Raw genomic sequence first — 14,617 nt, 5'->3', positions numbered from 1 at the left:
TTGCTAAAAAAGTTTAAAATATCCAATAGATTTTGTTCCACTTCACAATTGTGTTCCACTTGTTGGTGATTCTTCACAAAAAATTTAAATGTTATATCTTTATGTTTGAAGCCTGAAATGTGGCAAAAGGTTGAAAAGTTCAAGGGGGCCGAATACTTTCGCAAGGCACTGTACATAATCATGTGTATAAAAACCTTCAAATGCGTCATAATAAAGGAGAACAGTTATTTGGAAAGATGCTGAGCGTATCTTTTGTGTCTGTTCCCTACTGCAGTAGTTATTAATTTGGAACCACTAATCAATATGAGGATAGGAGTTGCCTATCTATAAAATAAGTCAGTATTCCTTGCATTAAAAGTAAAACATGTTTAGGTGTTTGTATTGTCCCCCCTCCCTCATACTTACCAGAGCCTTCACTCGACCCAGATCTGTGTCTGTCTGTAGTGGCTCTGTCTTCTGTCCCTGCTCTTACAGGCTTTGCTGATGCAGCGGATGCCATAGGCTTCTGCGGCTGTCAGTCAAATCCTGTCAAACCAGGAGTCAGGAGCGAGCCCACAGGTAGTAAGCTTCCTATGGGTACCACTGAGAGAAGGAGGAGCCAGCAGGCAGGGGACCCGAGAAGAGGAGGTTCGGGCCTGCTCTGCAAAACCATTGGAAAGAGGTAAGTATGGCAAGTCTGTTATTTTTTTTAAAAATGCTCACACGCCACACATATGCATAGCTGACTGGGCAATGTTTCTTTACTGAGAGTGTTTTCATTGTGTGCTCCCAGCAAAGGGCCTGAGCTGTCAAAGACAGCTGTTGGTCCGGAATAACGATCGGTAATCGGCAGGACCAGCTCCCGATCATCTGACTACTGTGACAGTCAATCACAATAGTCACATGATCACATATTCTTCCTGCTCTCAAGAGAACTTTTTAAAGGGATGCTAGGGCTGGGCCGTCCTCAAACCACCACCCTCCTCCTCTCCTGTTTGCAGGGATCTCCTTTAACTAGACATCTCCTAAGGAGACACCCATGCGCATGCTTGCGGCTGGGGCTGTGTGTGTCTGGGAATGGCATGGAAGACCCGGCAGCTGTGAGACAGCAATTAAACCTTTACAAACCACTTTGGCCTACAGGTAAGCCTAGATCAGAGGTCTCAAACTGGTGGCCCTCCAGCTGTTGAAAAACTACAAGCCCCATGAGGCATTGCAAGGCTGACAGTTAAGAGCAAGACTCCCAAAGGCAATGGCATGATGGGACTTGTAGTTTCGCAACATCTGGAGGGCCACCAGTTTGAGACCCCTGGCCTAGATTAAGGATTACCTGTAGGTCCAAGAAATATATATTTAATAAAAGACAGTCACAGCTGTCTACGGCGCGTGTTAAAGTGTGCTGTGGCTTGACTTATTTGGTGTGGTTACAAGTTTTTAAATGTGAGTGTAACTTAAGAGGATCTTCTTATGTGTGATTAAAAGTTTTTTACGGTATCACGCTATGGGAGCATTTCCTTTTTTCTATTTCATGAGAGCACTGTCTATGAAAGTGTCAATTGGGTCAGCTTTGCTCCCGCTGAAGTGAAGGATTGTATGCATGTCACCACATCCCTGCAAAAAGGGTTTGGAAAGCACTTTTCTGCCAAACATGTTGAGTGTGAGGCTGATTTAGTCGGTGAGTTAATTCACATAAGGGGGAGAGGAATCACATTTCACAGGGGTGTGGTGAAGGAAAGGCGGGTTGAGAGGGGAAAAAAACACTGATCAATATTGCTTGTTAAAGTGAAATATGTTTTGGAGACTCACGGACTTTTGCAACATTGTATGAACACTGCATATGTTCTGCAATACTCCCTGAGGAGAGTTTAAATGTATAGAGTAAACTATCACATATTCACTGGGTTATTTATTTTTATTTAATGTTTATTTACTATTAATAATTTTTTTTTTTTTTTATTTATGTATACATTTTTTTTTTTTAGCTATATCTGATGCACTTTGTAGTATAACATTTAGTGGTGTAACAGTCACTTGGTTTAACGCCACGTGTTTCAATTATTTATAATAGGAACAAATACACAGAAATTACACATTATTTTAAGTGGCTGCTTAGTGGGGAAGGGTTCTTTTGCTGGAGGCGCAGTGGTAAATACACAGGTGAAAGGGCATTAGTGAGTGTATTCTTGATTTGCATACCAGGGATGTGCCCTTTCATTCAGGTTCATCATTTGGTATCACTTACACTCTCTGCTCTCACGGCATTTGAATGAGTGGCTACAAAGGAAGAATTTTGAATGAATAGAATGAATTTTACTGAAAATAAGGCCCCTTTCACACTGGGGCGGGAGGAGCATTGGGGGTAAAGCGGCGCTATTTTTAGCGGTGATTTACCGTTGGATTTGCGGCGCTATTCAGCCACTAAATAGCGGGGCAGTTTCACCCCCCGCTAGTAGCCGAGAAAGGGTTAAAAACCACCGCAAAGCGCCTCTGCAGAGGGGCTTTGCTGCCAGTATAGCCACGTTGCCCCACTGATTTCAATGGGCAGGAGAGGTGAAGGAGCGGTGTATACACCACTCCAAAGATGCTGCTAGCAGGACTTTTTTTACTGTCCTGCTAGCGCACCGCTCCAGTGTGAAAGTCCTCAGGGCTTTCACATTACAGAGACATCAGCGACTGTTTCAGGCCGTTTTGCAGGCGATATTATTAGTGCCCCAGTAGAAGACTTATTAGTTGAAACGCGTCGGGCTAGCGTTTTCTGCTCCCCATATTGCTTTTTATTGTTCTTTTTATACAACATATTGGATCACGTGATTTTTTGGATATCATTTTTTATATAATTCACATTTTTATAAATAAAACCTTCAATGGTGGAATTTCACTATGCGAGGCATTGTGTCCATACTTTTCATTTATGGTGAACCCCCTCCGAGCTCCTAGCTGACTGGAACCTTCGAGAGACAGTGGAGAACTCCTTGAGACCTGTGGTGCACCAATCTTGAAGCTGGTGAACGGAGAAGGTATCGACTACTCTGACGGTGATCAATGATCTAACGTACACAAATCGTGTGTGACATATACAAGCCTGCATGACACATTTGCTATATAGTAGATTGTGTCCAACACTTCCGGTAAGGGTATCCACGTTCTCCAAGATTTATGGCTGTGAACTGAAGGCTATATATAGTTTATGTCAACGGAATATCTGGACTCATGCTCTACACTATTCTGTTATAGCTGGACTTTTTTTGTTTATTGTCAGTTCACCGTAGCACATTAAAAATTTTCTCTATTAGGCAGCACAACATGCGATACGTGTGCTGGCTTTTTAAGATTGATTTCACTACTAAACATATTGGGTATAGGTGTGACTTATATCCAGTTTTAATGTTTGTGGTCACTTCTTTGACATTTTAGCGCTACATTGTTTGTCACTAATTATTAGTGCTGTAGCACCTGCAAAACGACCTAGTGTGAAAGGGGTCTAAAGAAAATAACTGCATTTGGGGATCTATGGAACCAAGGTATTTATGGGGACTAAATGTACACAAAATTTTAAAGAAACATGATGAAACAATTGGGAATGAAAACTTGAAGCAGATATGTAATTTTTGCGTTTGATTTAACCACTTAATAACCGCCCTATAGCCGAATGACGGCTTTAGGGCGGTTTCTTAACTGTGGGAGGCCGTCATATGACGTCCTCCCAGAATTCCGCTCTCGCGCGCCCCCTGGGGTGCGCACTCGAGAGCATCCGTGACCGCCGGCTCGTCGCGGCCGTTTACCACGTGATCACTCCGTCAAATGACGGAGTGATCACTTGTAAACAAACCGGCGTCATGTTATGACGCCGGTTCCTCCCTCCCCCTCTCTGTACCGATCGGAACAGCGGAGGGGGAGGAGATCGGTGTCAGCAGCGATGTGGGCTGCATCTGCAGTGCCCACATCGCTGCTCACCAAAAATTAACCCCTCAATTCCCTGCAAATACTCTGCAATACCCTGCCATTACTCTGCATTACTCTGCAATACCCTGCATTACTCTGCATTACCCTGCATTACTCTGCATTACCCTGCATTACTCTGCATTACCCTGCAATACTCTGCAATACTCTGCAATAGTCTGCATTACACTGCAATACTCTGCAATACCCTGCCATTACTCTGCATTACTCTGCATTACCCTGCATTACTCTGCAATACCCTGCAATACCCTGCAATACTCTGCAATACCCTGCAATACCCTGCAATACTCTGCAATACCCTGCAATACCCTGCAATACTCTGCAATACCCTGCAATACTCTGCATTACCCTGCAATACCCTGCAACGCTCTGCAACACCCGCCAATACCCTGCAACACTCTGCAATGCTCTGCAACACTCTGCAATGCTCTGCAACACCCACCAATACCATGCAACACTCTGCAATGCTCTGCAACACCCGCTAATACCGTGCAACACTCTGCAATGCTCTGCAACACCCTCCAATATCCTGCAATGCTCTGCAACGCAATACTCTGCAACGCCATACCCAGCCATAGACACCCCCCCCCCCTCCCGCCGCCCTCCGGTGCTTCTACCGACTCGCCAATACTATCAAATCCAGAATCTTTTTTTATTTTTTTATTTCAGGCTTCCCAGCTTAGAGGTGAGATGCGGGGTCTTATTGACCCCACATCTCACTGTAAAGAGGACCTGTCATGCCATATTCCTATTACAAGGGATGTTTACATTCCTTGTAATAGGAATAAAAGTGATCAAAAAATTTATTTTTGGGGAAAAAAATGTCAAACTAAAATAAATAAAGTAAAATGAACAATAAAATTTTTTATTTTTTTTTTAAAGCGCCCCTGTCCCCATGTGCTCGCATGCAGAAGCGAACGCATACGTAAGTCCCGCCCACATATGAAAACGGTGTTCAAACCACACATGTGAGGTATCGCTGCGTACGTTGGAGCGAGAGCAATAATTCTAGCCCTAGACCTCCTCTGTAACTCAAAACATATAACCAGTAAAAAAAAATTAAATCGTCGCCTATGGGGATTTTTAAGTAGCGACGTTTGGCGCCATTCCACGAGCCTGTGCAATTTTGAAGAGTGACATGTTAGGTATCGATTTACTCGGTGTAACTTCATCTTTCACATTATGCAAAAATTGGGCTAACTTTACTGTGTTTTTTTTTTTTTTAAGCACAAAACAGTTTTTTTTCCAAAAAAAAGCATTCGAAAAATTGCTGCGCAAATACCGTGCGAGATAAAAAGTTGCAACGACCACCATTCTATTCTCCAGGGTGTTTGCTAAAAAAACATATATAATGTTTTGGGATTCGATGTAATTTTCTAGCAAATAAATTATGATTTTTACATGTAGGAGAGAAATGTCAGAATTGTCCTGGGTGCTCCAGAACGCCTGATGGCGCTCCCTGCATGTTGGGCCTCTGTATGTGGCCGCACTGTGTAAAAGTCTCACACATGTGGTATCGCCGTACACGGGAGTAATAGCAAAATGTGTTTTGGGGTGTAATTTGTGGTATGCATATGCTGTGTGAGAAATAAACTGATAATATGACAATTTTGTGAAAAAAAAAAAGTAAAAAAAATCTTGATTTTGCAAAGAATTGTGGGAAAAAATGACAACTTCAAAAAACTCATCATGCCTCTTACTAAATACCTTGGAATGTCTTCTTTCCAAAAAGGGGTCATTTGGGGGGTATTTGTACTTTTCTGGCATGTTAGGGTCTCAAGGAATTGAAATAGGCCATCAGTACTTCAGGTGTGATCAATTTTCAGATATTGGCACCATAGCTTGTGGACTCTATAACTTTCACAAAGACCAAATAATATCCACCAATTTGTACTTATTTTTACCAAAGATATGTAGTGGTATAAATTTTGGCCAAAATTTATGAAGAAAAAATTACTAATCTGCTAAATTTTATAACAGAAATGAAGAAAAATTCATTTTTTTACAGAATTTTCTGTATTTTTTCTTTTATAGCACAAAAAATAAAAAACCCAGCGGTGATTAAATACCACTAAAAGAAAGCTCCATTTGTGTGAAAAAAAAGGACAAAAATTTCATATAGGTCCAGTGTTGCATGACTGAGTAATTGTCATTCAAAATGTGAGAGCACCGAAAGCTGAAAATTGGTCTGGTTATTAAGGGTGTTTAAGTGCCCAGTGGTCAAGTGGTTAAAGCAGTAGTAAAGTAAATTTTTAAACTTTTACCTACAGGTAAGCCTATAATAAGGCTTACCTGTAGGTAAAAAGAATATCTCCTAAACATGTACGGTTTAGGAGATATTACCCTCGCAATGAGCCGCTGACTTCTGTGGCGTGTGCGCTCTGGGGTTTCTCTGCAGAAAGTCGTTGCCGGAAAGAAGTCTCCCACACGCATGCACAGAAGTGACGACATCACGGCTCCGGCCACTCACAGCACTGTAGCCGCGATACCTGGAAGACACGCCAAGGGAAAATGTCAGCTCCCTCGGCGTGGACCGGTTGAGATACCGGCGCCTCGTTATAAGGTAAGTATTTCATAATGAGCTAGTACAGTATGTGGTGAATACTAGCTCATTATGCCTTTTCCCTTACAGGTGTAGGAAAAAAAAAGTCAGCGCTTTAAGTTATACTTTAATTACATTAAGGCAAAGTAACAGGTTCCCTTTATAACAGGCACCTTAGGCATGCAGTACTGCATTCCCCTGATCCAACAGCAGAGCCCCAAGAAAATGTTATTTCCAGTAATGGGGAATATAAGACATCTCACTACCTCCTGCTCCTTCAATATAGTTGCTGGGTCAGAGTTTTGTCTCATGAGGACAGGGTTTGAATTCGGGGGAGCCCCATGTTGCCCTATGTAAACTGCAACTTTTTCAGGAAGTCAGAACTTACGGAGGAGTTAGTGGGCCTGTACCAGATTGGGGTGGTGGGGAACAATATCAATGGTAAGTACAGGATTTTATGTCTAATGTGCCTGGCAAAAAATGAAAGCGGTTGTTACCCCAACACTTCATATTCCTGATATATACCTGCTGTACCATATACTTCTATGAGAAAGTATCCTGTTCTCTTTGTATTGCTTCCTTTATGTGAAATCCTTGGTGATCCTGCTACTCCCTCTGTTTTCCCATTAAAAACTGACCACACTAGGCAGGGGAATACACTGTTGTCAGTTCTCTAGCTGTGCTGGGAACTCTGTGTACACTCCTCCAATAATCAGACTTGTCCTGACATGCCCCCGCTGCACAGCCATTCACTGGGAAGCTCAGTGTGCTGCTGCTTCTCCTCCCGCCAGCTCTTATGCAGCTGAGAACAGAGGGATCATTTATAAAAAAGGGAAAAATGTATTTATGTTTCTTTTTGTCTACACAGGCGAAAATGCATTTTTGTGCCCCCTCCTCCACAATTCATCTGCCCACTGTCTGCAGCCTCGCTGGTACCTCTGTAACGTTGAACTCACAATGTGATGGGGTGCAGGATGAAGGAAGTCGCACAGCATTAAAAATTTGAGCTGCGCTGAACTGGCAACCCCCATATCCTCCATCCCAGCACACTTCCATTTTCCCAGCAAAAATTCTCTACCCTGCCCCCCCCCAATCCCTATTTTAACACAGATCTTACTCCCAGTTCTTGCACAAATCCACATCCTCCATTCCAGCACAACCCCTCCCCCATCCTGGGTTAAATACCCCCCCCATCCTTCCCAGCACAAATCCTCTTTCCCCCAAATCCCCCATGCCAGCAAAAGTCCACTGCCCAGTTCTGTCATAAATCTTCCCACCCAAATCCCCCTTCCCAGTACAAAACCTCCCTCCCAAACATGGTTTGCCGCAGGCTGCCATTGGTAGCAGCCAGCATCTCTTTAATTTGGGGTGGGTAAGAGGATACTGTATGTGCTAGGGAGCACTTTGGGAGGAGAGAGGTCTTGTGCTGGGGGGGGGGGTCAGATTTCATATCCAACCTCTCTCCTCTTAAAGTGCCCCCTGCCTAGCACATACAGTATCCTCTCACCTATCCTCCACCACCCCCAAATCGCTACAATTACTCCTTTCTGTCAGTTTGCCTCACTCCCCCAAGTCATTGTAATGCCGCGTACACACGTAGCCGACTTAGTCCGACGGACTTCCCGCCGGACTTTCCGAACGGGCTACTTGCCCACACAAGGCACTTTTTCAGCGGACTAATACAGGGTCCGCTGTACTATCCGCCGTACTTTTGAAACGAACAGACTCGCCCACACACGCGGAGGAAAGTCTGCTCATTTTGAGCACGTCTCCAGGTAGGCGGGGCCCGCAAAGGAAACGTCGCTATCCCCGCCACCTGGTATGGACTTAAAGGGGAACCTCAATGCCGAAAAAAACGGCGTGGGGGTCCCCCCAGGTCCACATCAGACCCTTGTCCGAGCACGCTACCTGGCTGACCAGGAAAGGGTGGGGGGCGAGCGAGCGCCCCCCCCCTCCTGAGTCGTACCAGGCCGTTGGTTGTCGGGGTCTGCGGGCGGGGGGCTTATCGGAATACGGGAGCCCCCTTTAATAAGGGGGCCCCCGGATACCGGCCCCCAACCCTATGTGAATGAATATGGGGTACAATGTACCCCTACCCATTCACCTGTAAAATAAAGTACAAAAAAACACAACACACAAGGGTTAAAATAGTTTATTGCACAGCTCCGGGGGTCTTCCGTCTTCGGGGGTCTTCTCGCCAGACTCCTCCGCTATCTTCTTCTAGCTCTTTTACTAGCGGAGGAGCCCGTCTTTCTTCCTCGCTGCCGCCCTCTTCTTCCGACTTCGGGGGTCTTGTTCCCCTCTTCGGTTCTTCTGCCGGGCCACCGCGCCTTCTTATAGCTCTTTTACAGGTGGTGGCCCGGTCTTCTGTCGCCGCTGTCGTCGCCGCTTTCTGTTCTTCTCTTCTTCTCTTTAGATGTTGCCTCATCGCATCCTCCGCTCACAATGACTCCGACGCGACGCACGGCGACTTATATAGGGACATCACCGGATCATGTCCCCGCCCATTATGGTGTCACAGTCCCAGAGGATGCTGGGACTGTGACATCATAATAGGCGGGGACATCATCCAGTGATGTCCCTATATAAGTCGCCGCGCGCCCGGTACCCGTCATTGTGAGCGGAGGGAGCGATGAGGCAACATCTGAAGAGAAGAACAGAAGGCGGCAACGACAGCGGCGACAGAAGACCAGGCCACCACCTGTAAAAGAGCGTTGTGGCCCAGCAGAAGAACCGAAGAGGGGGACAAGACCCCCGAAGTCGGAAGAAGAGGGCGGCGGTGAAGAAGAAAGCCGGGCTCCTCCGCTAGTAAAAGAGCTAGAAGAAGATAGCGGAGGAGTCCGGCGAGAAGACCCCCGGAGCTGTGCAATAAACTATTTTAACCCTTGTGTGTTGTGTTTTTTTGTACTTTATTTTACAGGTGAATGGGTAGGGGTACATTGTACCCCATACTCATTCACATAGGGTGGGGGGCCGGTATCCGGATTCCGATAAGCCCCCCGCCCGCAGACCCCGACAACCAACGGCCAGGGCTGTCGGGAAGAGGCCCTTGTCCTCATCAACATGTGGACAAGGTGTTTTGGGGTGGGGGGGCCTGGTACGGCTCAGGAGGGGGGGGGGGCGCTCGCTCGTCCCCCCCCTTTCCTGGTCGGCCGGGTAGCGTGCTCGGACAAGGGTCTGATGTGGACCTGGGGGGGACCCCCACGCTGATTTTTTTCGGCGTTGGGGTTCCCCTTTAAGTCCATACCAGGTGGCGGGCCAGCGACGCATCCTTCGCGGGCCCCGCCTACCTGGAGACGTGCTCAAACGAGCAGACTTTTCTCCGGGCGGGAAAAGTCCATTCATTTCAAAAGTACGGCGGACTGGCATACGCACAGCCGGATCGTCTGCCGATATGCAAGTCCGGCGGGAAGATTGGAGTGCAAAACTACTTTCTAAGTTCGGGTCAAAAAAGTACGCCGGAGGCTACACATGGGGGGATTGTCCGGCGGACTTGAGTTTGCCGGACTTTTCCACCCGATTGTTTGATCGTGTGTATGCTGCATAAGTGTTCCTACTGTTCAGTTTCAGGGGGATCACTGCAAGAGTCAAGCACTCCTTTTTATCAGCTTACACACTACACCCCCCCCCCCCCCCCCACGCAAGTGTCACAGTGTGTAATAATCACAGACCTCAGCTCAGAGCCACAGATGCGGTGTCTCTTCTGCTCCCGGCTCCTCCTACTGTCTGTGTGAAGTGGAGGAAGTCATCAGAGCCGATGAAGAGGCTGCAGCTTCATTCTACCATGTGTCAGTGTAAAAGGCAGCCGGCGGGGAGAGACGCAGACTGTCAGAGCTAGCATTGCAGCGTGTGGGACACCAAACACCCCGTTCAAGCTGCGGGACGGGTGTGCCCACACTAGTGCCCCTCCAGCACTTTGGCACCCCCACCTCTGCAGCGCCTAGGTGTGTGCAACCCACGCACCAGCCCAGGACTGGCCCTGGTAAGTAGGCTAGTGGCCAAAAGATAGAACATAAAGGGAAAAAGAGCCTATAGCTCCACCTTCTGGATATATAGTAGACTACATATCATCAATGTCCATTTCCTTTAAGTTGATATTGAAGCAATGTCACCCTGTGTGAAATCTCCACTCACCATTCATTGGCCAGAGTCAGGTCAGGGTGGAGGAGGTCATGAAGACCTGAAAGATAAAAAAAAAAAAACAGCGAGATGCAGAGAAACAAAGAATACAAAAATGTTTTGGCTGAAGTTGGAATTAACACTCTTTGGAGCTTGCTCTTCATAACTCCTTGAGGCCTTGTTCCTACTTTACAGAAGCACTCTATTTCCCCCTGGTATTACCTCACTCTGTCCATTTAGTATGTGATGTGCAGGGTTGTGTCATTCTTAGTTTTTAGACAGGTCCGACATAAACTGTAGTAGCGCCCCCACCCGTAATTTTCACCTATACAAACACAGAAGTGTCATGGCAGAAAAAGAGCATCTGTCTCATCAAGTCTGTCCTTTCTTGTTTTTGTTTGTGTTGCACTGCAAAAAAATAAAAAAGTAGCATGACCAAAATGTTGTCTGTTGATGTGCATTACAGTCAATTTATTTAAAATTGACGGCAAATGCAGTATGCCTAAATGCACAAAAAATGCAGTGTGTCCTAGTGTTAATGAACCCTGATTGTTGACTGACTTGTTACTTCTGCTGGAAGTCCTTTCCCAAGCTTTTACTACTTTAGCTTTCAGTAAAACAATACAGTTTAAGATTATTTTTGAACTTTACTCCTGCTGTAAAGCGGTCAACGTCCTTGATCTTAGCTTCATATTGAAAATACTGTAAACTTGAATTCACATTCTTCATGTGTTTAAAGGTTTCAGTGATGACCCCCTTTCCCTTCTTTCCACAAGACTGTACTGTACATGCTAAGTACCTGCATTCTCTCCTGATTTTATCACTTTCACCAATTTTTTGCCATCTCTGGGATCATTTCATCTTATCAATATATTTATTTGTAAGTGAGGTCTCCAGAACTGAATATAGTATTCTAAATGAGGTCTAGCTAAAGATCTGTGTTGGGAAATTAGGACCTCCTTCCTCCTGCTGGGTATCCCTCCAGTGAGAACTAAAGATTTATATAGGGAAATCAGGACCTCCTTCCACCTGCCGGGGATCCGTCTAGTGATAACTAAAGGTCTTTATAGGGGAACCAGGACCTACTTCCTCTTGCTAGAGATCCCTCTAGTCATAACTAAAAATCTATATATGAAAATCAGGGCTGCCTTCCTCCTTCTGGGGATCCCTCTTAGTGATAATTAGAGATCTATAGAAGGTGATCAGGACCATCTTCCTCTTGCTGGTGATCCCTCTATTCATAAATGAAGATCTAGGCCCTCCTTCCTCCTGCTGGGGATTTCTAGAATGATAACAACAGATCTATAAAAGAGAATCGGGACCCCCTTGCTCCTGCTGGTGATCCCTCTAGTGATAACTAAAGGTCTATATGGAGGAATTGGGATCTCCTGCTGTGGATTCTCTAGTGCAGTGGCTGTCAATGTATGAGCTAAAGGGGGTCTCAAATGAGGCCTCTGATATTAACAAAGGGATGCACATAATATTCAATATGTATGCATTGCTTGAGAGAACTGCCAGAAACTCCAGACTTAGAGGAATAGAGGAAATGAGGGTCAGAAAGTGTGGACATGCTACATATCAGGCCGGGGATATCCTGCAGAAGACAATACGAAACTGGGAACATGTTACATGAGGATAGTAGAGATCAATACTGTTGCCCTACTCAATGTTCCCGCTACACACTGCTGAGGTCCAAAGGCCGTACATCAAATACTAAACAGCCGCATATAGCCCTTGGGCCGTAAGGTAGGCACCAGGGCTCTAGTGATAACTAAAGATCTATATAATAGAATCAAGACCTCCTTCCTTCTGCTGATGATCCTCCAGTGATGCAATGACAAGACATCCTACAGCAGAGAGTTGTGACACAGCTAAGGACCACCACATGCTCAAAGGATTTGCAGACTACAGTTGGGAGAAACTCTGCTCTGTGGCAACCATTATCATATGAAAATTTGTACTTACAGTAAGTATAACTGTACACAGATGTTTAACCATTCCAGCACTCACACCTATACACCCTTTATGGGCTACATTAACTTGTTTCAAATTTCTGGCACATGCCAGTACCGTATATACTCGAGTATAAGCCGAGATTTTCAGCCTCTTTTTTGAGGCTGAAAGTGCCCCCCTCGGCTTATACTCGAGTCATCGCTGTCTGCCCACTCGATCAGCGTGTCGAGCAGACAGACAGCGGCCATTCTATAGTTCAAAAGCCGCGCCTCCGGCTCCGCCTTCGCCTGTGATAGGCGGAACACTGAATTTCCCAGCAGCCTGTGTTCCGCCTATCACGGACATCGTATCATCCTCGTACTACGGACGAGGATGATACGATGTACGTGATAGGCGGAACACAGGCTGCTGGGAAATTCAGTGTTCCGCCTATCACAGGCGAAGGCGGCGGCGCAGCTTTTGAATTTTACAATGGCCGCCGAGGCGCCGACGAAGAGGGCACGGGACGGAGGCAAGGCAAGGCACGGCACGGGACGGGACGGGACGGGACGGAGGCAAGGCACGGCGGCGAGGCACGGAGGCAAGGAGGCTCGGCACGGGACGGAGGCTCGGGACAAAGGCTCGGGACACAGGTAGGCTGGACACACACACACACACACACACACACACACACACACACACACACACACACACACACGGATGGATACACACACACACAGGGATGGATGGATGGATGGAGACACACACACACAGGGATGGATGGATGGATGGAGACACACACACACAGGGATGGATGGATGGATGGAGACACACACACACAGGGATGGATGGATGGATGGATGGAGACACACACACACAGGGATGGATGGATGGATGGATGGAGACACACACACACAGGGATGGATGGATGGATGGACACACACACACACAGGGATGGATGGACGGACACACAGGGATGGACGGACACACAGGGATGGACGGACACACAGGGATGGACGGACACACACACAGGGATGGACAGGCATGTCTTACCCTCGGCTTATACACGAGTCAATAAGTTTGCCAGTTTTTTTGGGGGTAAATTGGGGGCCTCGGCTTATATTCGGGTCGGCCTATACTCGAGTATATACGGTAATAACTTTATCATTACTCGTAATACTGAAGAAATACTTATATTTGCCAAAGATTTGTTTTGGCAATATTGTCTTGCAAAAAATTATAATTTTTATGCAATGTACAGGCAAAAAAAAATATATATATATATATATGATGCTAAAAAAATCAAATACTTAAAGTGCATGTTCCCCCTAAATTTTTTTTATGTGTTTGTAAGTCTAGCCATTTCATGTTTTATTTCTTCAATTCCAGGTGATCAGGACCCATGACCGTTGATCCATGCAGGCCTGGACAGGTTGTGTAGCAGCTCCTTCCCACATAGATTTACAGGATGCTGTGCGATGCATTGTGTGCCTGAAACTCCATGGCCAGTTAAGCGCCCTACACCCCCTGCCCAGCCCTGGAAGCAAAGAACACAGATGGGGAAGGTATCTCCCCACAATGTGTGACATAACTACCTGCTCGCAGATTTTGTAAACTGATAAGACCACACTGTGCAGAAGAGCAAGCATAAGGAAGGCTACGTGGTCACATGACCACCAAATAATATTACAAAAAAAGGTACAAAAAGTTTATATTTGAAACAACTAAATGCAATCATGGTAAACAAATACTACTTCAGGCATAACTATGTGCTCTTCTTGTATTGAAAGAGAGGAACACGTTAGGTCTGTTTAGGGAGCAAGCATTATTAAAAAGTTTAAAATGGTTTAAAAAATGAAAACTATGTTACAGTTCTAAACATGTGGAAGTATATAAAACACACCAATAAAAATGGTATATCATGGACTTCTTACCCTCCTCCAGAGATGTGTTTCCAATAAGGATGTATTCACCATGCCCTCGAGTCAGAACAACGCCAAGACTGTATAGGGAGTAAATCTGGATCATTTAGGTTTACCTTATCGTTTTTTTGCATAAATTGACTGAAAATGGAATCCATTAAAT

The 14,617-nt window shown here is 45.7% G+C and overlaps 1 protein-coding gene across 5 annotated transcripts in view; it reads right to left on the bottom strand.

Moving 5' to 3' along the window:
- Positions 1-14,617, bottom strand: part of CACNA2D4 (calcium voltage-gated channel auxiliary subunit alpha2delta 4) — a 398,531-nt gene that overhangs the window by 267,605 nt on the left and 116,309 nt on the right. For all 5 annotated transcript variants that reach the window (XM_077468886.1, XM_077468888.1, XM_077468889.1 and 2 more), the window contains 2 exons: positions 14,467-14,534; positions 10,616-10,661 (listed from right to left, as the gene is read on the bottom strand). In XM_077468886.1, coding sequence (XP_077325012.1) covers positions 10,616-10,661; positions 14,467-14,534 — 114 coding nt within the window. The remainder of the gene's footprint in view (positions 1-10,615; positions 10,662-14,466; positions 14,535-14,617) is intronic.

This window comes from Lithobates pipiens, unplaced genomic scaffold (assembly GCF_037356315.1).
Source record: "Lithobates pipiens isolate NorthernLeopardFrog02 unplaced genomic scaffold, aLitPip1_a1.2 Scaffold_8, whole genome shotgun sequence".
NCBI lineage: Eukaryota > Metazoa > Chordata > Amphibia > Anura > Ranidae > Lithobates > Lithobates pipiens.
The sequence above is the reverse complement of the archived record's forward strand: the minus strand, read 5'-3'. Positions and strand labels throughout refer to the sequence as shown.